General features: G+C 37.6%; 1 protein-coding gene across 1 annotated transcript; it reads left to right on the top strand.

Annotated features, from left to right (window-relative positions):
• Nucleotides 1-23,828: 23,828 nt before the first annotated feature.
• Nucleotides 23,829-26,669, top strand: LOC110686542. The gene is made up of 2 exons (XM_021863160.1): nt 23,829-25,464; nt 25,936-26,669. Exons 1-2 carry the CDS (start codon nt 23,829-23,831, stop codon nt 26,667-26,669), a joined length of 2,370 nt encoding a protein of 789 aa, XP_021718852.1.
• Nucleotides 26,670-27,198: the final 529 nt, after the last annotated feature.

The raw sequence follows: 27,198 nt of genomic DNA, 5'->3' as shown, positions 1-27,198 counted from the left end.
ATCTCAAATTTGCACAAAGTCACAACCACATCTGCTTGCAAAGCATCTAGTGTACAAGGATCAATCTCTTTGTTACAAATTGTATTGAAAAACGAACAAAGGCTTGTAATCGCTTCCGTCAGGTGTTTCGGTAGAATACCACGGATTGTAATCGGTAGGAATACTTGCATCATAATGTGACAATCATGGGATTTCATACTTGTCAGCTTCAATTCTCCATATAAGGTTACAAATATTTTCATGTTAGATGAGTACCCTGATGGAACCTTAATGCCGTATAGACATGCACAAAACATACGTTTCTCTACCATTGACAATGTATAGCAAGCCGGGGGTAAATAATTATTTTCATCCTTCCCTTTACCCCCAACTTTCTTCTTTGACGCATCTTTGGCCTTTCCCTTTCCCTTGATCTTCTCCTTCCCTTTTTTCGAAACATTTTCATCTTCTTTTCTCGGTTCCTTCCCCTTTCTAACCTTTTCTTGAGGCCAAAATTCTGGACGAATCCCCATCTCTTTCAAATCTAACAGTGCAACCTTTCTGTCCTTTGTTTTTCCTTGGATATTCATAAGCGTTCCCAAAAGAGCATCACACACATTCTTCTCTATATGCATCACATCAAGACAATGCCTAACGTCATGTTCTCTCCAGTACGGAAGCTTCCAAAAGATTGATTCTTTATTAAACAGAGCAACTGAGACCACAGTTTTTTCTGATTTTTCAAACACCGTTCGTATCCCTTTCACCCGAGCACAAATCTCAGCACCAGTCAATGGTTTAGGCACATTATCCTCTTCCACTGTTCCATCGAAAGCCTTTTTCTTCCTACGGTACGGGTGATCACGCCTAAGGAACCTTCGAGTCCGTAGGTAGACATATTTGTGAGAATGAGTAAGGTATACGCTTGATGTGTCATCAATACATATGGGGCATGGTTTTTTCCCTTTGACCTTGTACCCACACAAGTTGCCATATGCAGGGAAGTCATTCATGGTCCATATAAGGGCTGCACGCAATGTGAACATCTCGTTCTGATGAGCATCGAAAACGGAAACCCCTTTGTCCCACATCTTTCTTAAGTCGTCAATAAGCGGTGCAAGGTAAACATCTATGTCGTTTCCTGGTTGCCTGGGCCCTGTTATTAACAATAAAAGCATTACATACTTACATTTCATGCACAACCAAGGAGGCAAATTATAAATCACTAAAAGTACAGGCCATGTACTGTGTTTGGTACTAAGAGTGCCAAATGGATTCATCCCGTCCGTGCACAACCCAAGCCTTAAATTTCTGACTTCATCACCAAATTTCTCGAACTTCAAATCAATGTTCTTTCACTGTGGAGAGTCAGCTGGATGCTTCAGCATTCTGTTTTTCTTTCTTCCCTCTACATGCCACCTCAAGTTTTTAGCGTCTTTTGGTATTGAGAACATACGCTTAAACCTTGGAATAATGGGAAGATACCACAACACCTTAGCAGGAGGTCCCTCCGTACCAAGATTCCAACTAATGCGCTTGTAACGCGACCGCTTGCATCGTGGACACTCCTGCAATCGTTCATACTCATTTGGATATAGAATACATTCATTAGGACATGCATGTATCTTCTTATTCTCCAAACCAAATGGACACATGAGCTTCTTTGCGTAATAGTAAGACTTAGGAATTTCATTCCCATAAGGCAACATATCACTTAATGTGGTCAACAAAGAAGTAAAACTAATGTCCGTCCACCCATGCTTCGAGTTAATGTTGAAAAGTGTTAGCACGGCCGATAGTTTGGAGTATTTTTTGCACCCAGGATACAAAGGCTTTTTGGAAGCCTCCGATAATAACTCAAACACTCCACCTTCAACACCATGCAACATCTCATCCACTTGTTCATCCTCGACCTCATCCGCCTGATCATCATCAGCTCCATCCTCACCATTATCAACAATATAGTCATCGTTCGTATTCCTCGTCCACATTAATCTCATTTCTTGTAACACGCACATCATTCCGATCAAGATCCCCACTGTACTCTCCACTTTCTCCGTGCCAAATCCACACATGGTATAAATGCCTAAACCCACGACATAATACATGATCTTTAATGATTTCAATACTATCGACCACATTCACATTATTACAATCAACACAAGGACAATAAGCTAAAGCCCTCTCGCAAAACTCTTGAACCCCATTCCAAAACAAGCACACGACACCGCGTGGTCGCCGAAAATATCCCCAATAAAAACCTGAGAGCAAGCAGGGCGCCGTGTTGAGACAAAGAACAATGGAATCCCAGTCGGTAGCACAAGACACATCGATATTATTATTATTATTATTATTATTATTATTATTATTATTATTTATTTATTTATTTTTAGTATTGTTAGAAATAATAATAATAACAATAACAATAACAATAACAATAACAATAACAATAACAATAACAATAACAATAACAATAACAATAACAATAACAATAACAATAACAATAACAATAACAATAACAATAACAATAACAATAACAATAACAATAACAATAACAATAACAATAACAATAACAATAAAAATAACAATAACAATAACAATAACAATAACAATAACAATAACAATAACAATAAAAATAACAATAACAATAACAATAACAATATTTTTGGTGTTTTTGTGTCCCTTAGGAGACTTACAACTCGTAGTCTGATTCCAAGCCATCTGTACCTGTACAACAACGGAAGCTCCAAATGTTCGGAATTCCGCCTCCCACAGTTAAGTTAGTACGGGATCGGGGTGAAAGGGATACAGAAAATAAAGTATTTTCTCGGATTCCGAGATTAGGTGTCCTAACCTAGGGTTTGATGACCTAGGATTTAGGGCTCCACCATTTGTGCTACCTCAGGAATTGTGCCTTGAAGGCCACCAATTCCTGAGGGCATATCTGCTTGACACATGTCGCCCCCTTGGAGATCCATTTAGAGACCTCATGTGACATGTGTTGCGCTCTCATTGGGCCATGTGGCGAGGTAGACATACTCAGATCATTTGCCCCTCCAGGGGTGACGTGGCATGCCACGTGAAAGGTTTCAGCTAGGCATTGGTCGTGAATAGGGGTTGACCCCTCATTTATCTTTACACGTTTGCGTGAATCTTAAAGAGAGAATATTTGAATCTTAGACTTTGAGAACTTTTGTTTCCATCTGTGAAAGCATCCGACACTCGTGACTTAGTCCGCCTGCTAAACAATCGTCCAAGCCTTTTCAAGCGGCTCCCGTACCTTCACTTGTAAGGTAACCGTCTGTTTTCTTTTCTTTTTGCTTTATTTTTGGTTTCCTTTTCTTTTTCGAAAATGGTTTCCCAAATGCACATGGCACGTTCTAGGTTAGCGATCGTCCGGTCACCGGGGACAGCTTAATCTAGAACTAGGAGTATCGAATGCTCATTCTTGGACTCCCCTTCGCAAACTTCTTTGAATCCGACCGTATCTGTGTTTGTGCAAGATACCATGGCCAGAACAAAGAAAACAAGTACGAAGTACAGGATGGATAATTCTCAGTACCATTCGGAAAGTTCTACTCTCTATTCACATGGCTCCATTAGGGTACCTGTTACCGAAATTTTTTACTAACCATCCAAATCTCCTAATACCCCTGGCTCTTTGAATTTGGAGGAGTCTTTGGATGAACAACAAGTTCCTGAGCTGATTGTTTGGCGTCGGATGAGGAAATGGGGGAGGGCACTACTGGCATACTAGCCATCAGGCCCCCATCTCGGACTCGGGGTCCGACATCTCTAATAATGATTCTGAACCATCAATCTTTGTTAGCGCCTCCATTGATTCGGAGGAGGCGTGCTCTAAGTTGAACGAAGCAAGGGAGTCCTTGTATGTTGTCAAGGGCGAGGGTTGGGCCGAGCCGTCTACTTTGCGTTGGGGGAACATGCCCCTTATTATTTGCATATTCTAAAGGGCAGGCGAAAGGCAATGGCTAATAACTTTGGGGATTTATCTCTAAACATGTCATGGGACATGATTTCCTTCCTACTGTGTCGGATGCTGAGGACACAGTCGTCTAGCCAGAGAAGGCCAGCTATGATGATGAGTGTTTTGGCTGCTACGATGTGGCTATCCAAGTTGGTCTTTGCTTCCCTCTCCGTGTGGAGAGGATTCTCTATAGATACCAACTACTTATCTGGTAACTAGCCCCTAACTCTTAGGTCAACATCATATGCTATGTTGCCGCCTGTGAAATGTTGGAGGTAGATCGCTGCTTTAGATCCCAGCTTTGAGGCATTCGCCCATGTACACTACCTCAGCAGGGCCCCCTAATCAAGGGGTTCCAGATGGTTCATCCTTATGAGCCATAAGGGTTATATGATGGGAAAGAGTCCAAATGGAAGGACTAGAGAAGAAATTTTTACATAATTGAAGTACTTATTCCCTAAGGTAACTCATAATTGCCACTAGGTCCTTCGAGCTAGCTCAGGGAATAAGTACTTCAATTATGAGCTTGCACCACAACCTGGTGGCAAGACTCTCCCACAAAAGTTCTTGACTATGGATTTACCAACCTTTAAGGTTACAAACAATCACTTAATGAGCTTTATTGGAATTATGGCATTGAAAGGGGTTGAGCATAGCTTATATGCATGTACTTTTCCTCTTTCATTGGAACCAATTGCTAGACCATGGTTTTATAACCTCGATGCAAAAGAAACTACCACTTGGAGTGACGCTGTAAAACCGTTTTTAGCGCAATACGGAGATAACATACATCGAGCTCACATCTACCTTGCACAATCTTGTATTTCTTAAGCAAGAGGAGAAAGAAGGCTTTATTGACTTCTTTTTAAGGTAGCTATCAAAGGTTTCTCTTCTTTCACAAAGACCTCCAGATCATGAACTTGTCCCAAAGTTCATAGACAATATGTCTCCACCATACAAGTGCCATTAACAATACCTTAGTTTAGACACACACATTTCTAAAGTTATATAATGTGGGAACATGATTTGAAATGGACTTGATAAATGAAATCATGAATCATATAGATGGACTAGATTTTTATAGAGGATTTCACCTAAGTTGAAAACAGACAAAGCTCGAAGACGCAATCTTAAGAAGTGGTCAACAATTCAAGATAATTCCATGTTTATAACCTTAGAACAATCTCAAGATGTTGTCAACAATCTCAAGAAGTAGATAATTCCTTGTTCATAACCTTAGGACAATCCATCTACATTATTCCAAACCTTGGGATGGGAATGGTGTAAAGAGATACAAATAAAAAAATTTGGGGAACGAAACATAAGAGGGGGACACAAAGTTAGTCTGAACTCAAAAAGATCAAATACAAAAGAAAGATAAAATCGTTCTAAACCCAAAACCAAAGGAAAAGACACCTTATGTAAGAGTTGTCACACAAAGTAGAAAGGTTTTAATTTGAGAAGCACCAAAAGTAAGGGGTTAAGGGAGTATACTTGAGCTTGTACATTTTTTTCAACCCTTGAGCCTAGCCACTTTACAACCCTAGAAAGACCCTCCTTGAGGTAGACCATAACCATGTACCACGAAAATCATCATTCTACGAAAATATGGCCCACCTTAGGCTTTTGCACATATGGACCTACTATTGAGTAGTTATGCCCATCTATAAAATGCATAAAGTGTTGAGTAATGATTACATAATCATATAAAAAATTAAATAATTTTGATGATTTGACAACCATCGACTTGATTACATTATGTTAGTAAAGCAATCAAATCAAACTAAATTCGATTTTTTCCATATCCTTTGCCAAGAAAAATATGAGATGACTATCACTTTAATAATAAGGCTATTTATTACAAAGGTGATTTAAGTTCTATATACATTTCTTAGAAAGAAAACGAGTTAATATAGTAAATTGATTCGATATATCGATAACCTCGGTGTTGATCACGGGTTAATAGGTGGTACACTTAATTAGTTAGTGGTAAGTAAAGGGTCGAGCCAAAAAGGAAACACACTAAGCTAGTTTAAACACCAAACTCACTAATGCAAGAGTCAATGGAAAGTATATATTTGTTGGGTTTCTTTTATTAAAAACACTATAATAATTAAGAAATAAAGATAAAGAAGGATTAAACCAAAGGGAAACAACGCTAGGGGGTACGGGGGTATCAAACACGATTAAACAAAGATGGACAACGATGATTATCATGAAGAACATGCCATAGAATACTAAATTCTACCTAAAAAACTCACTCGATCTCATGCAATTGTCTAAGAAAATCAATGAATGAGCTATTGGCCTAATCAAGATCACTTTCATGCATCCAATTAGACACTAATAAAATCGAGAGATTAAGAGTGCACAATACATAAAACTCTACTTAAACAATTCATTTTCATGTAATCATTAAAGTAAAGGTGAACTTATCCTAATTTAAATCACTCTCATGCATCTAAATTAGGGAATATAAAATAATGTGCTACTAATAATCTTAAGATATCAAAAATTATACATTCATAGATTTATGGCATGAGTTCAATCAAATCATCATTAACCATCAATATTAATACATGTTTTTCACCCCCTTCCCCTAGCTAAAGCTTAGCCTAGGAAAGAGAAACTAACCATGAAACTAAACAATGTAAGAAAGCATAATTAACAAGGTTGAACATGAAAATAAAACAAGAAAGAACAATTAAGCAAGTAATGAAATAACAAAACAATAAATAAACAAAATGAAAGCAATTAACTAAATAAAAGAGATAGGGAAGAAGAGATTACTAATGGAAGACTTTAATTGACAAAGCTTGAAGAAAATCAAAGTGCAACAATGGAGAAAATCCTAATCTACACTACTATCGCTCTCTAGATTACTCTAATCTAACCCTAATTATTAGCTAAAAGAGAAATTAAGATCAAAACTAATAAATTGCATGATAAAATGTCATAAGAAGGTCTTATAATATAAATACATCCCAAAAACCGATCAAAAATGAAACAAAATCGCAAAAAAACTCATAAAGCCGCTTGCGCGAGGCAAGGGCAGAGCCCACGGTGGCCGGAGAGCCGCTCCCGCTGGCTGGCATCTCCTAGCCATCTATAGAAATTTGGAGTGGCTATGGGTGCAGGGGGTCGCGCTAGCGGGTGGTTGTGTCGCGCCAGCATCTGCGCTTTTTGCTGTTGTGGGCTCGCTGCTTGGATGCTCGTGGGCTGCTGGGATGATGCTCCTTGGTAATGCTCGTGCTTACTTCATAGCTTTCTTTGCTTCAACGCTTTTCTCATGAAGACTCCGGCCATCTCTCTTGGCATAAATATCAAGGAAAATGCCGATTACCTAGACAAAATAGAACACGAGAGAATGAGTGAAAGATCACAAACAAAAGCACACAAAACAAGCTAGAAACTGAGAAAAATGCATAAAATTGCAAATTAAGGCGTAAAACATAAACTAAATCATTATTAACTAAAACGAGACTAAATGGACAAGAAATAACGGGAATGCTCGAAATAAACCTAAAACAAAAGGAAAAAATTTCCTAAAATGTGTCATAAATGACACTTATTAATTTTCCCAAAGCTTAGGTCTTGCTCGTCCTCGAGTAAGACAAAGAGAAAGGGAGAAACATTAATACAAGAAAGATTAACACACTAAAGTGGATGAGAATATACACTAACTCACTTTCTAGGAATCACGATCAATTTTAGCAATTAAAGATAAACCCTTTAAACCCCTAGATCACCCTAGAGGACAAGTGTCATCTCGTGGGGGTTTCCTAAGAGCTTAACCCATAACTCTATACTAAAACCAGGGCAAGGCAATAAAAAGAAAAGAAAAAGAGTCATAAAAAGAAAAATAAAAACATAAGTTCATATTTGGACAAGAGATAAGAAAAAGCGTCAATGAATGCCAATCTTTCTAAATAGACAAATGTATGCACGTTCTAAGATGTAAATTGTTGATTGAAACATAACATATGCTAATCATAAAGAACTAATGAGGACTTAATCCACCTTAGCCCCAATCAATCGGGTCGCGTTCTCTCCACTAGCTTCAAATTAACCCTTAAGCTAGCTTCTCATAATTCCTTAAAGGAACCGGAAAAAGATAAAGAAAATGAAAAACTTTGAGAAAATAATCATGATATCTTAGCCATGCACACTCTCTCCAAAGGCTTGACAACTATCTCCCTCCACTGATATTGACTCAACCAAAAAGGGTCTAAGGGTCTTTTATTGGTTATAATGTAAGGCTAGGGGGTCAAGGCAGGGTAAAAATTTGAAAATTTTGGTGAAATTTGCTAAGTGAAGCTAAAAAGGGGCCCTTTCTCAAAAATAAACTCAAGAAGTCACCAAACATTAAACAAAAATACCACATTGAATCTCGCCCAAGCTTGTTCAAAACCAACACATAATACATACAAAAACGAAGAAACGATCCCCCCAAGCTTGAACGAAGCATTGTCCTCAATGCGTAAACAAGGGAAGAAAAACAAAACCAACTAAAATATTTATGTTTTTTTTAATTATTTTTTTTTTTCTGTAAACTCTTATTCGATGTCCTTGCCTTTTTTTTTAACTATGGACGACTTTTTCTTGGGACTTCATTTGATTTTCTTGAATTGCATCTTTCTTTTAAAACTTTTCTTGCAAATTAATATCAAGCATAACCTTCAATACCTTACTTAAACCAATTCTCAATGAATTTCTTGCTCATATACAATATACTCAAAATTCAAACCTCACAATCCAAATGCTTCACTAACTAAAAGGGTTGGTAAACATAGGCCATTGGTTTTATAATATGGTTAAGACAAGAAAGGGAAAAGTAGGCCCAAATTGGTTAGCAAGAAAGGTTGATGCAAAATTGAAAATCAAATTTGTAACAAAACGAAAAGAAAATAAAGAAAAATGAAAAAAGGTACTCTTTTCCTCCCCTAGAGAGGCTCGGTTATGATCTCTGGAACTAGAGGTCAAAACAAGGATTAAGACATGCATAGCCAAGGATCCTAAGTTGCCGCTCAACAAGGTGATGAATGCTAGAATAAATGAAGCTCACAAGGGATATATAACAATTACCAACAAAGGGTTTCAAATCCACTATGAAGAGAAATTCCATCTTACCACATTTACCACTTAGGAAGAAAAACATCCAAGATGCAAGTCCCAAATTAAAAGCAAATTCCAAAACATGTGCATATCAAATTGCCATGGTCATGCATGTCAAACAGAAAAAAGGAAAACAATGCTATAGAAGGAAGAATAAATTAAAAGGTTTACAAATGAGGCATATAATCCAATTAATTTCCATTTGTCAAACAAATGATCGTTCGATAATAGCATCAACGATCCCAAGTTCCATAGAACCAATGAAAACAACCTCGAACCATTCAATTTATTCTTAAACTAATCCTAGACGAAGCACTCAAAGAAAAATTAAAAGAGTAAAAACAAGAAAGGTCTCACTAGGAGGTTGGCTTAAAAGAATTAAGGAGCATAAAATTGAAGTTTCCAAAAGTCACTTTGCTCCAAGCTTCCAAAAAGCAACCTATAAGGTAAGAAAAGAAACAAAAGAAAGTATTAAAAGAGAAAAAAGAAAGAAAACAAAAAGAAAAATAAAGGAGGGGGAGAAAATGTGTTTGAATTCCTTCAGGTTACCTCCCGGGAAGCGCTTGTTTATGGTCTCTAGCTTGACCCTTCACCTCATTCAAGGTGGATTAAAGAAAATCACCTTCATAAATTTGAAGATGGAATCATAGATGCCCCCAAGCTTGAAAATAAGCACTGCTTGAGATTTCACATTAACACAAGGGAAACGAGGGGATGAATCAAGAGCCAATGGTGGCTCATCTTTTCTCTTTTTCTTTTTCTCTTTTCTCTCTTCTTTATTTTCCTTCTAGGAGGGGGATTAAGCTTTAAATCCTTAATATTAGGAAGGGAAACCTCACCTTCCTCAAGGGAGTCTTCACACTAAGCGGGAACTTCTAGGAAGTCATCATACCTCATGGTCTCCTTATTCTTTTTCATAACTTCCTTGTCAACACCACCTTTATCACTAACATCACATCCCACCACAAAATTTCGTTAGTTTGAATTACTTACATCACATTGAAGTAAGATCTCATTATCCATCCCACCATCGACCACATCAACTTTACATATGCTCACTGCCATAAGGCTCCTCAAAACAACATTCTCAACTAGCCTACTAGGAAAGGGAACCGGTTCTTCAAACTCGTTTGGTTAACTAAAATAAAATGTCTCCTCATTTTGTTTTTGAACCTTCTTCTTAACCACATCCTCTACACCCTTGTCCTTCTTGCTCTCATCCTCCTTATAATATTTGGGTTGGAAGTATGTGAAGGGTTATTAGATGATTATAAGGGGAGTATTGTGGTTGAGTGGAGAGAAGAAATTTTGGCTAGTTGGGAAACAAATTCATTATGAAATTTGTTCTCTTAGATTTGTTGAGTGATAATTTGAGGTTGTTGAAAAATTTAGGTTTGTGTGTGGTCGGGTGGGGATTGTTCTTCAGACGCTTGTGGATATAGGTCATGCTGTTGATCTTGAGAGTTCCCTATTTGGTTGGAATGGTAGGAAATATTTTGGGTTGGTGGATTGAGGAGAGATGCATCTTGGGGGTAGGAGCTTTCTTGCGTTGGAGGTTGTTGAAGTTGTTGGGATTGAGCTTGGGTTAAAAACTATTATTCTCTCAAAGTCAAAACCTTACCATGCTTGGGGTTGAACTCTCTACAATAGGATGCATCATGATCCTTCCCACCAACAACAACCACATAAGAAATCAATGATTTGTAAAGGTTTTGAACCTACACCAACACTTGAGTGCAACTTGGAAAGACCCTTATTCAAGAGCATAACTATGTGCTTAAGTTGGCCGACTTTCTCCGACTCATAAAGATCTCCTTGCTTTCCTTGGGACCTTCTTCAAATTCCCGAAGAAAACTAGTTGCCACTTCTTCAATTGTTGCTTCAACTTGGCTTTGAGGGATCTTAATTGTAGACAACCATTTGTGTCTCCCCAAAACCAAACCCGGTGATGAGTACCTTTCACGCCAAATCATAATCGAATGAAGTGAAAGTGTGGAAAGTCTAGTGTTGCGGATAATTTTAATTTCTTTTCTCTTCTCTCTGTTTTTGAAAATCTACTTTAAGAAAACAGCCAATCCAGTTTGGATGGTCCATGATATGGGTCCATTAATAGTGTAGTTGGATAGGGCTTGAAAAGAGCTTTCCGACGATATATCATAAGCCCAATTCTAATGAATAATGAGGAAGTTATGGCCAAATTACTAAACTGGGCCCGGTTTGAACCTTATATGCGGCCCAATGATCTAGAGGAGGGCCTAATATGGATTTATCATTCCTAATGCAATTAGGAATGGTTGTAGTCTTCTAGATTCTTCTAGAAGGTTCTTTTCATTCATAATTCAATTAGCATTGATAAATTGACTTTTGTTGACTCTTTAGAGTTTTAATCAGAATAAAAGAATGTTTTTGAGGAAAATACGATTTTATCCTCCCGTACGGTTAATTTCTATCTGATTTTAGAAAACGCGTCAAAATCCTTATTAGCGCCTAACGCCAGCATTAGCGCCTGGCGCTAGCACTAGCGTCTGGCGCTAATGTCAGCGTCTGGCGTTAACTTCGTTTTTTCGCGTCAGAACTCTGGTTCGATTTTCTATCTTTTTGGCTGATTTTCTCTATAAATAGCCTCCTAAAAACTCCGTTTTCAATCATCTACAAGACCTAATTCTCATCTACAATCATCAATTCTTTTTCTCTCTAAGCTTAAAACTTATTCTCTCTCTTTTCTAAACCTACCTTCTTTTTACAAAATTCCGCATTCACAAGACCTAGATACACCTAGCATTATTCGAAGTTGCCTTCGCCCTAGACGTGAAAGGTTTAATTTCTGAGGGCTTGGTCCCAAATCTCTCTTTCAATTGTTTAATTTAATTGTTTGTTTATTATTATCCTTGAAGTTACTGATGCGTGTGTTTTGTTATTAGAAAGAGGTACGAGGCATCCAAGTAAGTGATTTAAAGGTTTTAAATTGTTATTATGATGTAGAAATCATGTTTAGGTTGCTATTATGATTCCTAGCGTCATGTTAGGGTGTTTTGATATTCCTAGTATCATGTCTAGGGTAACTTTAATATCAAGTATGATCAAAAGTATGATGCCTTTCCTGTTCTTCCTAATATTTATGATTGTTAGTATCATGTTAGGGTTAAAGCTTTGATTTTTATTGTTTAATTTCATGCTAGGGTTTGTTATTAATCTTGTTAGTATCATGCCTAGGATCTTGCTATTATTATGCTTCATTATTAACATGATGATGATGATTTTTTATGATTATAATTGTTATAATAATTTATTGTTATTATGTTGCTTGATATTTATTGTTATTGCTTGATCACACCTTTTACACATGTTTAAAGGGAATTTGTACTTGTAATCACGCTTAATAAGATAATTAATAATCTTGTTTAGGGTTAATTTGATTATAATTCAAGTGATCGTCAATAATAGTTTTGTTTGTGCATTAATATTCAACCAACATAGATAAACAAGTTTAGGGTAATCCTAATGATTGCATGTTACTCTGAAAGCGCACATGAATACGATCAGATTAAAGTAGAGGCCTATTATTAGGGCAGGTTCAATCTCTTTTGGGTTGGATTTGTACCTTCATCCCCGAACTACCAGTCATGGTTCAAGACCTATTGGAGTTGACGATGTCCTGGATCGTTAAGGGGTGTAACATTCACCCTGTGAACGGTTTACAAGTTCCTAAAACTTGTTGGCTACTCTTTTGCTCTATCTTCTTTCCCTTTGGACACCACCGTACTTTAGTGTATGATCACAGTGGGGTTCAAGTTTAGGGTAATGCTTGAAATATTCCCTAAAGTTTTTGGAGACTCCACAGGGGAGGATTTCTATTTTAATTCCTGAAATTTAATTCGGCAATGATTTAGAATGAGTGGATGAGACTCGAAAAGTTCTAAGTATTTCATGTGCGTAGTTTTGATTAACATTATTGTCATATGCATAAAAAAGATCTCATTGGAAAGACCATCCGTAATGAGTTAAAACATAGGATTTTTACACGTAGGAAATTTGAGGAATATCTTTCACAACTAGGATCGAAATAACACTACGCAAAACTGGAAAATTTTAGCGAGCACAGAAAGCTGCTGAGGCATGTAGGAACTAGCGTCAGCGAACAAAGATTAGCGCCAATATTTTGACGTTAGCGCCAGACGACATCCTCTGTCGCCAGGCGCTAAAGCAGAAAAGTTGTGCTGGCCTCTGTTTGCTGGCGCCAAGTTCTTCCAACACCGAGCCTGAAATATGTGTTCTAATTTTGACCAGTTTTTAGCATTGTTTGCTCGATCCTACTTCCTGATTGAGTTTTTCTCACTTTTCAGAAACCCATATGTGTTCTACATATGGACATAACCCTTTGGGAATTCATGCTCCATCTACCTGATTGAACGCTCTGAGCAACAAAGGGTACACCCGAGAATGTGAATTCACCAAACCATGGAAGTGAGTTTTTCTAAATTTGCGGTGTCCCATCCACTTGCGCCAACCCTTCACGGTTAGGCTTCCCGTAAATCCCACCACCTCTAGGAGCTAAGGTAGCCTCTCCCTGGTCTACCGGCTCAGCACATGCGCCCTTAGATGAAGAGCCCGAGCCCTCCACCGCCTCAGTCCGAGCAGCCTCAGAACGACCACCCCGACCGCCAGAGTCAGTACGACGACGTCTCGAGCTAGACCTCGCCGGGTCTCTCCTGACCTCAGATCTCGTCCGAAACGAGAAGGAATGGTTGACCCTGCAAGAAGAAACCGAGTTAGAAACAATCAAAATAGAAGCATAATAACGTGGAAATAAGAAGGAAGGCTACCTCTTGAAGAGCGTCGTCGCGACGACATGTATCCAAATTCCTCATCCGAACGAATTGGCTCTAGAAGGCGTCTAGACACCGCGCCATTGCCGTAACCATCTCGCCCGAGAAATGTCAAAGAAAAAAAAAGTCAGTAATAATACATAACAAATATCAAAAAATTACAAATAAATAAGCTAATTTGAGATTGCCGGCGAGGAATTAACAACTCCACGAAGCGCTCATCCTCAGGAGCCGGAGGGATCATCTCCTCAATGGGCATGTATGTCCCCTGGTAATGGATAGACATACGAGGTGGCATGAACTTAGCAGGCCTGGCCTGACAAAAGCAAATCAATTATGATCAAATGTATGATGCATTTACACGATTGAGGTGTCTTGTGATGTTTCCTAGGCAGAGTTTATCGTAGTTGACGCTAGTTAGACCTCTAGGAGAATAGCTTGATATGCTCTTTTGGTTGTATAATTGGTTTTCCCTCGCATCACTCGACTTAGTCAACTTCCTATCCCAATTTGCTATGTTCATTGCTATTATATGTGAATCCTAATCCCTAGCACTTTATTTGTTTGGTTTCTTTGTCTTAGTAGTTGTTAGTGTCCTCTTTTATCCTTAGACTTTGACCTTGCTTAGGCACATAATTGGAAGCACTTAGACATTACCGTTCCTTTGGGTTCGACCGTTGACTTACCTCTATACTTGTATTTAGGTTAGTTAAGTGTTTATAAATTTTGTTTTGCTTAGGGAGGATGAGTCCAACGACCTAGTCGGACCCTCGTCAAAGTCCTTGTCAAAAAAGGTGATTAGATTTTTGGGACTTAAAAGATCACTCGTGAGAAAATTAGCTAATCCCTCAGCAGTGGTTTTAGAAACTATCCATACTTTAGCTAAAGCATCCATTACTACGATTCTATGTTCACGAGATGTGGCTAGTAGTTTCCATAATTTCATTTTGACCTTAGTCTTTTTTAGTTGTTTAACAAAGTTGTTGTCTTCTATAATTGGTATGGGAACTTGTTGAGTGGTATAGATAGGTTGTGTAGCGATGGGAGATTGCACTCTCTCTGATCTTGTGAGGATATCTATGGATGTATAATTTTCATCCCAAATGTCATCTACTGGGTATATTGTGGAAAGTGGAATTTCCTCCACGTCTTTGACGTAATCATCCTCAACATCCCTCGGTCAAACTAAATTTATAAATACATAACCAACCTAAATACTAGTTGTAGACACCCATTTGTGTCTCCCCAAAACCAAACCCAGTGATGAGTACCTTTCACATCAAATCATAATCGAATGAAACGAAAGTGTGGAAAGGTCTAGTGTTGCGGAAAGTTTTTATTTCTTTTCTCTTCTATCTGTTTTTGAAAACTTATTTTAAGAAAACAGCCAATCCAGTTTGGTTGGTCCATGATATGGGTCTAATAGTAGTGTAGTTGGATGGGGCTTGCAAAGACCTTTCAACGATATATTATAAGCCCAATTCTAATGAATATTGAGGAAGTTATGGCCAATTTACTAAACTGGGCCCGGTTTGAGCTTTATGTACGGCCCAATGATCTAGGGGAGGGCCTAATATGATTTATCATTCCTAATGCAATTAGGAATGGTTTTAGTCTTCTAGAATCTTCTAGAAGGTTCTTTTCATTCCTAATCCAATTAGCATTGATAAATTGACTTTTGTTGACTTTTCAGAGTTTTAATCAAGATCAAATAACATTTTTGAGGAAATTATATTATTTTATCCTCCAGTACGGTAAAATTATCGGATTTTCGAAAACGCGTTGGTATCAGGCTTGGCGCCTAACCCCAGGCCTTGGCGCCTGGAGCCAGGCTTGGCGTCTGGCGCTAGCCATTAGCGCTAGTATTGGTGCCTGGCGCCAGCTAGCCAGGGTCGGCGCCAGCTCTGTTTTCTGAGCATCAGACTCTGTTTTGTTAATTTATCTTTTTTGGCTGATTTTCTCTATAAATATCTTATTAAAAACTCCGTTTTCGGGGGGGGATCGACATCAATATTCACGATTCATCATCAATTCTCATCTACATTCATTCGTCACCTATTCTCTCTAATCATTCACCAATTCTCATCGTTCACAAGTTCTACAATTAGTTTTAATTAACATTCTTCATTCATCGTTCTTCTATCCTTTGTTTTTTCATACAAAATTCCGCATTCACAAGATCTAGAAACACCTAGCCATATTCGAAGTTGCCTTCGCCCTAGACGTGAAAGGTTTTAATTTTTGAGGGTTTGGTCCCAATTCTCTATTTCAATTATTTAATTTAATTGTTTGATTATTATTTTCTTTGAAGCTACTAACGTGTGTATTTTGTTATTAGAAAGAGGTACGAGGCATCAAAGTAAGTACTTTAATTGATTTTATTGATTTATGATGTGGAAATCATGTTTAAATTGTTATTATGATATTCCTAGTATCATGTCTAGGGTAGTTTTAATATTAAATATGATTGTTATGATGCTTCCCATTTTCTTCCTAATATTTATGATTGTTAGTATCATGTTAGGGCTAATGACTTGATTTTTATTGCTTAGTGAGATGATAGGGTTTGTTATTAATCTTGTTAGTATCATGCCTAGGATCTTGCTATTTTTCTTATGCTTTAATATTAATATGAACATGATCATGAATATTATTATTGTTATTTTGATGATTATTTTATTTATGATGATTATTGTTATGATTGTAATTTTATTGTCATGATAATCATCATTATTATAATTATGTTGCTTGATATTTATTGTTATTGCTTGATCACACCTTTATTGCACGTTTAAAAAAAATCTATACTTGTACTCACGCTTAATAAGATATTTAATAATCTTGTTAGGGTTAATTTTGATTATAATTCAAGTGATCGCCAATAATAGATTTATTTGTGCATTAATATTCAACCAACATAGATAAACAGGTTTAGGGTTAATCCTATTGATTGCATGTTAATCAGAAAGCGCACATGAATACGGTCAGAATAAAGTAGAGGCCTATTATTAGGGCAGGTTCAATCTCTTTTAGGTTGGATTTGTACCTTCATCCCTGAACCCTTATTTGGTTCTAGACCTTATGGATTTGACGATCTCTTGGATCGTTAAGGGGTGTAACCTTCACCTCGTGAACGGTTTACAAGTTCCTTAAAAAACTTGTTGGCGACTCTTTTGCTCTATCTTCTTCCCTTTTGGAAGCCACTGTACTTTAGTGTATGATCACAGTGGGGTTCGAGCTAGTGGGATTTAAAGGCTTGAAATTATTCCCTACACTATTATAAAAGCAAGTGAAGGGACGAACGAAGTCTAAGGATAGAAGGTAAACACTAACAACTAACAAAACGAAGAATCAAACAAATAAACACTAGGAACGGGGATTAACAAGTAATCATGACAATGGTAGCAACTCGGGAACAATATGCAAGGCTAATGGAAAGCTCAATCAAAAGCGTCAACAAGCTATTCCCTAGAGGTAATCAACATACGAAAGACTCTAACTAGAAGCATCACTAATCAAGCTAAATCGACAATTGTAATTCCTAAATCAATGGTTCGTATCATTAGAAACTACAATGAAATCTATCATAATTCTCAAGGCCTAATCGAATTACACACATGAAAACTTCCATTAATCGATTTAATCTCAACAATTAATCAACATAATCTCCAAATTGAGCACAATCAATAAATCATACAAGCTTCACCCAATCCCTAGCAAACAACTACTCAAACATTATCATCTAATCATAAACAACTAAAAAAAAAAAATTAAGAACCAACAATCCATGAAGAACAACTACACTAATCAAAGATCAGACAAAAAAATCATATCAAACAAACATGAATATTAAACAAAGCAATACATGAGATAAAGTTTAGAAATGCTCATTGATAGTAGAGAAGATATCTAACACAATTGTCACCATTGAATCTTCAATCTCTCAATCACCATTGAAATTCCTCACTTTCTCTCCCTAAAATCTACTCCTAAACTAACCCTAAAACTAGAGTGAGAAGCTCTCAACTAAGCTAAAATTATGATCTAAAATTGTGAATTCCCTCCTCTAAACTTGCCCCAAAAATTGGGTTACAATAGTATTATATAAGGCGTGAAACAAAACCGAGCAAGGCAAATACCCAGAGGAGCGCGCTTGAGTAGTCAAGGAGGTGCACCTGTGTGTCTGGTCTGCGCGCCCGCGCAAGTGGGTTGCACGCCTGCGCTGATCTGGGTTTCTTCAATTCCTCCCGTGGCTTCGTGCGTTCGCTATGGTCTTCGAATGAGCACACAGAATGATTATGATGGACACTAAGAGTGGCAATCCCAAAAAGCACATGATGTTGGGTTCAACACCCTATCTTCATGAGAGCATGGCTTGAGAGCGCATGAGCTAGAACTTGGAGAATCCACTTCCTTGCATCTTAAGCTTTCTAATTGCCATGAGCTTGCTCCAAAATCATCTTCCACCTTATTAAATCACCAATATCAAGACTTGAACCTCGTACAATAGCTCCCACAACAAAAATAGAACAAATAAAGGAGAAAAGAGTAGAAAAACCAATAAAATGCACAAAAGCTACAAAATAAGAGAGAAAAAGTAAAATAAAGAACAAATGCATAAAACTATGCATTTATTAAGAAGGAAAGCTATGAAAAGAAGGTAAAAACAACCTAAATGCTCATCAAATGGGTGCCATTTATGGCACCCATCAAATACCCCCAAGCTTACCTTTTTCTCGTCCTCGAGCAAAACAAAACCAAGGGAGAAATGATAAGCTTATTCAAACAACCAAAAAGAAGAGAAGAGGCAAGAATATACACAATTCACTTTTGTAGGAATCACGGTCAATTTTAGCAACTAAAGACAAGCCATTTAAACCCCTAGTTCGCCCTAGAGGACGAGTGATGCTCTCGTAGAGATTTACTAAGAGATTAACCTATAACTCTCTGAATAATACAAACAAGGAAAAGCATGAAAAAGGAACTAAAATACAAGAAAAGCAAATAAATGTTCATGAAAGGACTTTTTGCAAATGTACAAGCTAAGCATAAATGAATGCAAATCTTTCTAAACAAGTAAGGGAGTGCACGCTCTAAGATATCTAAGGTTGATTGAAACATAGAACATGATAAGCATAGAGAATTAAAGAAACGCAATTCACTTTCATCTCAAAACATTTTATCACATTCTCCCAATTAGCTTCAAATCTACTTTTAGTGAGTGTCTCTATAGTTCCTAAAAGGAATTGGAAAAAAATAGATTTGAGGTTTCTCGACATCTTGAGTTTTCATCCCCTTTCCTTAGGCTTTAACTCATAATTCCCTCCCTCGAAATGTGGCTCAACTCAAAAGGTCTTTCCCAACATCTGTAACGTAAGGGAAAAAGGGTGAAGGTAGGCTAAAATCTAAAAATTTGGTGGTATCCCTAATAGTGAAGCAAAGAAGGCTCCTTTCTTATAATCACAATGAAGTGGTCACAAAAAAAAAAAAAAAAACAAACTAACACCCCCAAGCTTATTCAAATCTATACTCACAAACATATATACAAAAAGCGTAAACGCTTCTCCCCCAAGCTTAAATTAAGAATTGACCTCAATGCTTAGAAAGGGAAAATAAATCACATGAAAATATTTTTGAATTTTCTCATTTAAACTTTTTTTTTGTTGTTTTCATTTTTTCAAAGCAATTGTCCTCGCCTCTTTTAACTATGGACGTCTCTTAAAACTTTGCATTTATTATGTTCTTGCATTTTTTTTAACATTGGACGGATTTTTCCATCATACATTGTCCATTATTCACAAAATATACACAAAATACAAGCTTGCTTACAAAAGGAACCAATATCCAAACTCATAGAACATGGTCATTTGCTTCACAAAAACCAAAAAAGGAACAAAAAGAAACAAAAGGCTCAAAGTTCTAAAGATGTGGCTTGAAAAGAAGGGAAAAGGCTCAAATGGTTAGCAAGAAGGCAAATGTAAACCCAATGAACTAAAAACAAAGAAGATTATCCTAGAAAAAGAAAAATTACCACCCCGAAAAGATGGCTTTGTCCTCCCTAAATGGTTTGGTCTCGTGTTTGAGAATTATGAGTAAAGATTCAAGATTAGGTCCGCAATAGTGAAGGATCCAAGCCGCTCATGCAAGATATGTTGAAGGCTTGAAAACAATGAAACCTGACATGGCTGTGGAAAAAACTCACTAAATGCTTCAAATTCACCACAAGGGGGCAATTGCAAATTTTGAAAAACAAATAGAATCCGACTTCAAGGTCCCAATAGTTCTAAACAACTATCTTTGCATACTCTATCCTAGAATCAACCAAACATACTCTTAAATCGTGCATGCCGTTACCATTTAATAAGAAAAGAATTCAACTATACAAGTCCAAAAGTATTATGTCCAAAGCAAGAACAATACCAAACACATTGCAAATTTGCCTTAATAAAAACAAAAAATCTTTTTGGAGTTTTTCAAGATATACAACATGGAAATGCATATACAAATGTGCATAGCATATATGAATCAGCATCCCACCAAACATGATAGATTACTAATGAGTGTCATTTATGGCACCCATAGGGTAGTGTTTTAGGATATTTTCACTATGCTTTTCATGCTTTTCTTTTACAATTTTGATCATTTCACCTCTAGTTTTTCTATTTCTTCTTCCTTCGTGTTTTACTTTCCTTTATGTGCTTTTCCTCGTGTTTTCCTTTTATATTGCTCGTTTTCTCTTCTATTTGCTCTCTTTGGTTTCTCTTGTAGGTGCCTAAAGACTTAGCTTTGCAAAGGATTCAAGAGGAGCAAAAAGAGCCAAGAAAAGGAGTTACAAGTCTCATGGAGAGGGCTCAGAGAGGGATCTCCACATTTTCTCATAGCCGTGGGCACGGGATCTTTGGGCCGTGGGCGCGGGTTTTGGTGCACATTTTGGTGATTTTTGGCAGGAACTCTCTATGCCCTAGCCGTGGTTTACCCGCGAGCGCGGAGATTTCGAAGAGGGCGCTCCGGATCAGAGAGACCGCGACCCTCTTCTTCTCTTAGAACAAGGCATTTTGCCACACCCAGAACCGCGGGCGCAGGTGGCGATGCCGCGGGCGCGGGCTACATTACTCGCGGGCGTGGGTTTTGCCCAGACTGCCCGTGGAGGTAGTTATGGGTTCCGTACCCATTTCTGCGAGCCCGCGAAGTCTTCGAGGAGAGGGCGCAACCGATCAGCTTTTCTTCTTTGCCTATATATACTCTTGTAAATCCTTTTGAAGGCCAACTTTTTAGATAATATTTCATTTTCTTAGTTGTTAGAGAGAGAAGTTAGAGAGAATGTAGAGATTGTAATCTTTGGATTTGAATTGTAACTCAATATTGTTTCTTCAATTAAGTTTGTAATTCTTCTTCATATTAATAAAAGTTAGTAAGATTTCTTTCCTTTGAATTTACTTTAATTGCAATTTACTTTTTATGCTTGAATGTTGGTTTTGATTTTGATTTAGTTTTAAGAATTTGTTGATTGATTGTATTTCCTTTTGATTTAGCTTGAGATGAATATGTTTGAGATTGAATTTGTTTTAGCTTTAGAATTCACCATGATTATTGAGTAGATTAATTTCTAGGGTGAAGGGGAAGCATGCTTGATTGATGATTATTGTTAGTTAATGATCCTTGATAGATTGATTGTTGCAATTAAATTGGTTGAAATAATTATGCATGTGATTAATTATACTAGGAGTGATCAACCTATAAGATTAATCTAGATTGCATTGCAAATTCCAATGACACGAACAATTGATTTGGGATTTTCTCTAATTGATTAAATTTGATTGTGATTCTCCTTGTTAATCATTCATAGTGAACCCTAGTTTGACTTATAGGAGGTACCTTTGAATTCCTTTGATCACGATTATTGTTTGTCTATTGCAACGTTGAATCAATTCGGTGATCTATCAACTAGTATGATTGTTAAGCTTGCATGTGGAACCTATATCCCTAGTGTTTAGCAATTTGATTGAATTCTTGATTCTTGTTATCCTTTTTACCATACTCAACCATTGACAAATGTTCAATTTAGCTTAACATTAGACTATAACATGGTTTCGATTCAATCCTTTGGGTTCGACCCTTAGCTTGCCCTATACTCGTATAAGGTTTGTTAAGCGTTTACAAATTTAGTTTGACTTAGGGATAATTAAATGACGACCTAGTTTCAACCCTTGTCAAAATGGCGTCGTTGCCGGGGAATGACATTGGTGCTTTGTTATAGTTGTTGAGTCTATTTCATTCTAAAAAAACAAAACAAAAAGATTTTCCTCTTTAAGGCTACACTTGTAGCTGTGCTACTAATCATTTCCTTTGAGTTGTATGCATAGAGCACGTGGTCATTCACTTGTGCCATTTGATCCAGAGATTGAGAGGGCTATTACAAAACTAAGGGATGCTAGGCGATCTTTTAGCTTTAGCATTTCAAGTGAAGAAGAACCACAACAAGAGGAATAAGCAAGAATGGGAGAGAATTCGAGAGTGGCATTGAAATAATTGGGGATTCACGGTGCATATAGGTTTGAGAGTGGAATTGCTCCACCTACAACACCGACAAATGATTTTGAAATTAGGCCAGCTATGATCACTTTGATAGAAAGGTGACAATTTAGTGGAGCCAAGCATGAGAGCCCGCTAAATCATCTCAAGGAATTTGAAAAATATTACAATACTATAAAGGTGAACGGAGTTTCCTAAGAATTTATCCGCCTCAAGCTCTTTCCCTTTTCTCTCATTGGGCGTGCTTTGGAATGGCTAGACAAGGAGGTTAAGCCAAATTCTTTAACGACATGGGATGAGGTTACAAAGGAATTTCTAACTCGGTTCTACCCACAAAAGAAAACGGCGGAGGCAAGAGCTTTGATCCAAGGCTTCAAACAAAAGCCAAGTGAGAGCCTCTATGAAGCGTGGGAGAGATATAAGGAGTATCAAAGGGAGTGTCCACACCACGGGATTCTAACCTATCAAATTATTCAGATTTTCTATGGAGGCCTAAGTCCCCAAGGCAAGTCATGCCTAGATGGAGGAGCCGGAGGTCCCATTATGAATAGGATGGAAGAAGAAGTGGTGGACATCATTAAGGATGTTTTGAAGTATTATAGGGATTGGCAAGATGGTCAGAGATAATCAACTAGCAAGAGTAGCTCTTCGGTGTACTCAGTTGATCATTTGAATGCAATCAACAATCTCTCCTCACAAATGGAAAACTTGGGGAAGGAAGTGAGTGCAACCAAGGAAAAATTGAAGAGTTCTTCTTCCTAAGCTCCAAGTCATCCTTCCCAATCTAAGGGGAGAGGTACTCCTTCTAACTCTCTACCCCCCTCCTTCTTCTAGTAACATGCCTAGTGGTTGTTTGTTTTGTGATGTGTGTGGTTCATATGATCATGATTCTAGTAGTTGCCCTCATTCTTTTCAGGAGAGTAAAGATGATTTTGACAATAATGAGAGTGAACATGCGAACTTTGTGTCAAACAATAATAATGTGCAAAGGCTTGATAACCAAAGGGGTCAATGGAATAGGATTTACCAAAACAATGGTAATTTTTAAAATTATAAACAAGGTGGTTGTTATAGGAACCGAGGGTTGTGGTAACTATAACAATCAAGGTTATAGTGGCCAAAATCAAAACCAAAATTATGGTAATCAAAACAAAGGTTATGGAAATCATAATCAAGGTGGTGGTAACCATAATCAAGGTTATTGTCAAAATCAAAATAGGGCTAATTGGAACAATCAAGGGAAAGGCAATTTTCAAAATAATGCTGAAAGAGGCCCTCCACCAGGATTTGCTCCAAAGCCTCAAGTTGATAATTCCTATTCACAATTATTTTCTTCTACAACTAATTTGGAGGAAATAATTGAAAATCAAACAAAGTTGTTGAGCACCTACATGGCGGTAAGTCACAAGAAATTCAATGAAGTGATGACTCATAATAAGATGCTTGAAAACCCAATTTATCAACTTGCTAATGCTTTGAAAGAAAATGTTATTCCTTCTTCTTTACCTTCCCAAGGCTTAGATCCCAAGAGACCCATGAATGCTATTGTTACAAGGACTGGTAAGGTTCTTGAGGAGAGTTTTCCTAAGAATAATAGAACTACGGAGGGTCCTAAGGAGGTCTTGGTAGAGGATGAGAGAAATGGTGCATCTTTAAGTGAGGTTGTGATTGAGACACCTAGAGAAGTGAGAGTGGAGAGAGAAATTTTGAAACCCAAGCTTCCATATCAACAAAAATTCATGAGACATAAGTTGGATGAACAATTTGGAAGATTTATTGACATACTTAAGCAACTTCATTTTTCTCTACCTTTTACCAAAGTTGTTACCCAAATGCCTAACTATAAAAAATTCCTCAAAGACATTTTGAGTTGTAGGAGGTCTTGTGATGTGGTGGAGACGGTCAACTTGGCCGAGATTTGTAGTGCAATTATAATGAACAAGATGCTACCCAAGTTGAAAGATCTCGGAAACTTCTCTATCCCTTGTGCCATTAACAAGATGCAAATTGATAATACCTTATGTGACTTAGGAGCTAGTGTTAGCTTAATGCCATATTTGGTTTATCAAAGACTTGAGTTAGGGGAACTTATGCCTTCTAAGATTACCTTGCAATTTGCCGATAGGTCAATTAAGATTCCCAAGGGAATGGTTGAGGATGTTCTTTTGAGAGTAGGGAAGTTTGTAATTCCGGCAGATTTTGTGGTGCTTGAAATGGATGAAGATGCTACCATTCCCATTATTCTTGGTAGACCTTTTCTTTTTACGTCGGGTGCTATGATTGATGTTAAGAGTGCAAAATTTTCACTCAAGGTAGGAGATAAGGATATTGAATTTGACTTGAATGAAAGCATGAAATATCCATGTTCTTCTATAGAAAATTGCATGTTGATTGATTCTCTTGATCTTGTTGTATCTTCCATGCATGATCACTTGCTCACTTCTAATGATCCTCTTGAGAATGTCTTGTTGAATAAGGATAAGATAGGTTCTCCTATCAAGGAAGTGGCAATGTATGAAGATTTGCTAAATGGAAGCGTTGAGGAAGTGGATGAGCATATATGCATGAATATCTCAAGCCAAGAAGCTTTGCAAGCCGCCACTTTAAAGGAAGCTAAAGGTGTACCAATGGTTGAGCTCAAAACTCTTACATCACACCTTAGGTATGAATTCTTGGGACCCAACTCTACTTTCTCCGTGATTGTTAGCTCTTCTTTGAGTAAGAACCAAGCTCAAAAGTTATGTGATGTTTTGAGGAAGCATCAAGGTGCTTTGGGATATTCCATTGATGACCTCAAAGGTATAAGCCCCGCTTTTTGTACACATCACATAACTATTGAGGAGGGTACTCTTCCATCAATTGAGAGGCAAAGAAAGATACATCCCCAAATGGGAGAGGTAGTGAAGAAGGAGATCACCAAACTTTTAGATGCGGTAATTATATTTCCCATTTCTAATTCTAGGTGGGTTTCTCCCATTCACGTTCTCCCAAAGAAGGGAGGTATGACCGTCGTTGAGAATGAGAAAGGTGAGCTCATTTCAACAAGGACGGTCACGGGATGGAGGATGTGTATAGACTATAGACGTTTAAACACATCCACAAAGAAAGATCATTTCCCCCTTCCTTTCATTGATTAAATGCTTGAAAGACTAACAAGGCAGAAGTATTATTCTATTCTTAATGGTTATTCGGGATTTTTCCAAATTCCTATTCATCCCAACGACCAAGAGAAAACTACTTTTACTTGTCCCTATGGTACCTTTTCTTATAGGAGAATTCCATTCGGCCTTTGCAATGCTCCCGCCACTTTCCAACGGTGTATGATGAGTATTTTTGGAGACATGTTGGAAGAGGAGATGGAGGTGTTTATGGATAACTTTTCCGTAGGCGGGGTTTCCTTTGAGGCTTGCCTTGAAAATATTGAAAAGTGTTTGGCAAGATGTGAAAAAGTTAACTTGGTGTTGAATTGGGAAAAATGCCATTTCATGGTTGAATAAGGAATAGTACTCGGGCTCAAAATTTCTCACAAAGACATAGAGGTGGACAAGGCAAAGATTGAAGTTATTGAAAAACTGCCACCTCCGATCAATGTGAAAGGTGTGAGGTCATTTTTGGGCCATATCGGATTCTATAGAAGATTTATCAAAGACTTTTCCCTCATTGCAAAGCCCTTCAATGATCTTCTTCAAAAAGATGTTGAGTTTGCATTTGATGACAAATGTTTGGAGGCATTCAAAAAGTTGAAGAAGGCTCCAATGTCTACTCCTATTGTTCAAGCTCCAAGATGGGATTTACCATTAGAGTTGATGTGTGATGTTAGTGATTCGGCAATAGGAGGTGTCTTGGGTCAAAGAGATTACAAGAAGCTTCATGTGATCTATTATATTTCCAAGACTCTTAATGGAGCTCAACGGAATAACACTACAATGGAGAAGGAATACTTGGCTATAGTTCATGCTTTTGAGAAGTTCCATTGTTATCTATTAAGTTCCAAAACCATAATCTTCACGGATCATGAGGCTCTCAAATATCTTTTTACCAAGAAAGAGTCAAAGTCAAGGTCAATACGGTGGGTTCTTAAGCTCAAAACCTTCGACATTGAGATTAGGGATAAAAGAGGAGCAGAGAATATTGTGGCGGACCATCTTTCTCGTCTAGATGATTCTCAGATTCATGATGATGGTTCTCCAATTGAGGATAATATGCTTGATGATTTCCTATATGCTATTTAAGCAAGGGAGCTCCATGGTTTGCCGATTTGGTGAATTTCCTTGCTTGTGGGGAGTTTCCTCCTTTTTCTAATAATCAAAGGAAGAAGCTTAAGAGAGAGGCAAGGCATTATGTTTGGGATTATCCCATCATATACAAGTGAGGGGTCGATGGCTTACTTAGACGATGTGTGCCAAATGAAGAGGTGCCTAGTGTTTTGAAAATGTGGCATTCGGATCCACGCGGAGGCCACATGGGTGTTTCTAAGACCGCCACTAAGGTTCTTAAATGCGGTTTGTGTTGGCCACATCTATTTAGGGACTCACGGGGCTTTGTAAAGACATGTGATCAATGTCAAAGAGTTGGGAACATCTCCAAGAGAAACAAAATGCATCAATAACCCATATTAGAGTTGGAGGTATTTGATGTATGGGGTATTGACTTCATGGAGCCATTTCCTTCATCTTTCGGAAATCAATTTATCCTTGTGGCGGTTGACTACGTGTCTAAGTGGGTCGAGTCCATTGCCTCCCCAACTAATGACCACAAGGT

Source organism: Chenopodium quinoa, unplaced genomic scaffold (genome assembly GCF_001683475.1).
Source record: "Chenopodium quinoa cultivar QQ74 unplaced genomic scaffold, ASM168347v1, whole genome shotgun sequence".
Lineage (NCBI taxonomy): Eukaryota > Viridiplantae > Streptophyta > Magnoliopsida > Caryophyllales > Amaranthaceae > Chenopodium > Chenopodium quinoa.
The sequence above is the reverse complement of the archived record's forward strand: the minus strand, read 5'-3'. Positions and strand labels throughout refer to the sequence as shown.

Excerpts from the sequence above, each read along its gene's own strand:
- LOC110686542 (XM_021863160.1), top strand. The coding sequence starts at position 23,829 with ATGGCGGTAAGTCACAAGAAATTCAATGAAGTGATGACTCATAATAAG. Across the intron at positions 25,465-25,935 it reads CGTCGTTGAGAATGAGAAAG|GAATAGTACTCGGGCTCAAA; the intron begins GTGAGCTCATTT and ends TGGTTGAATAAG.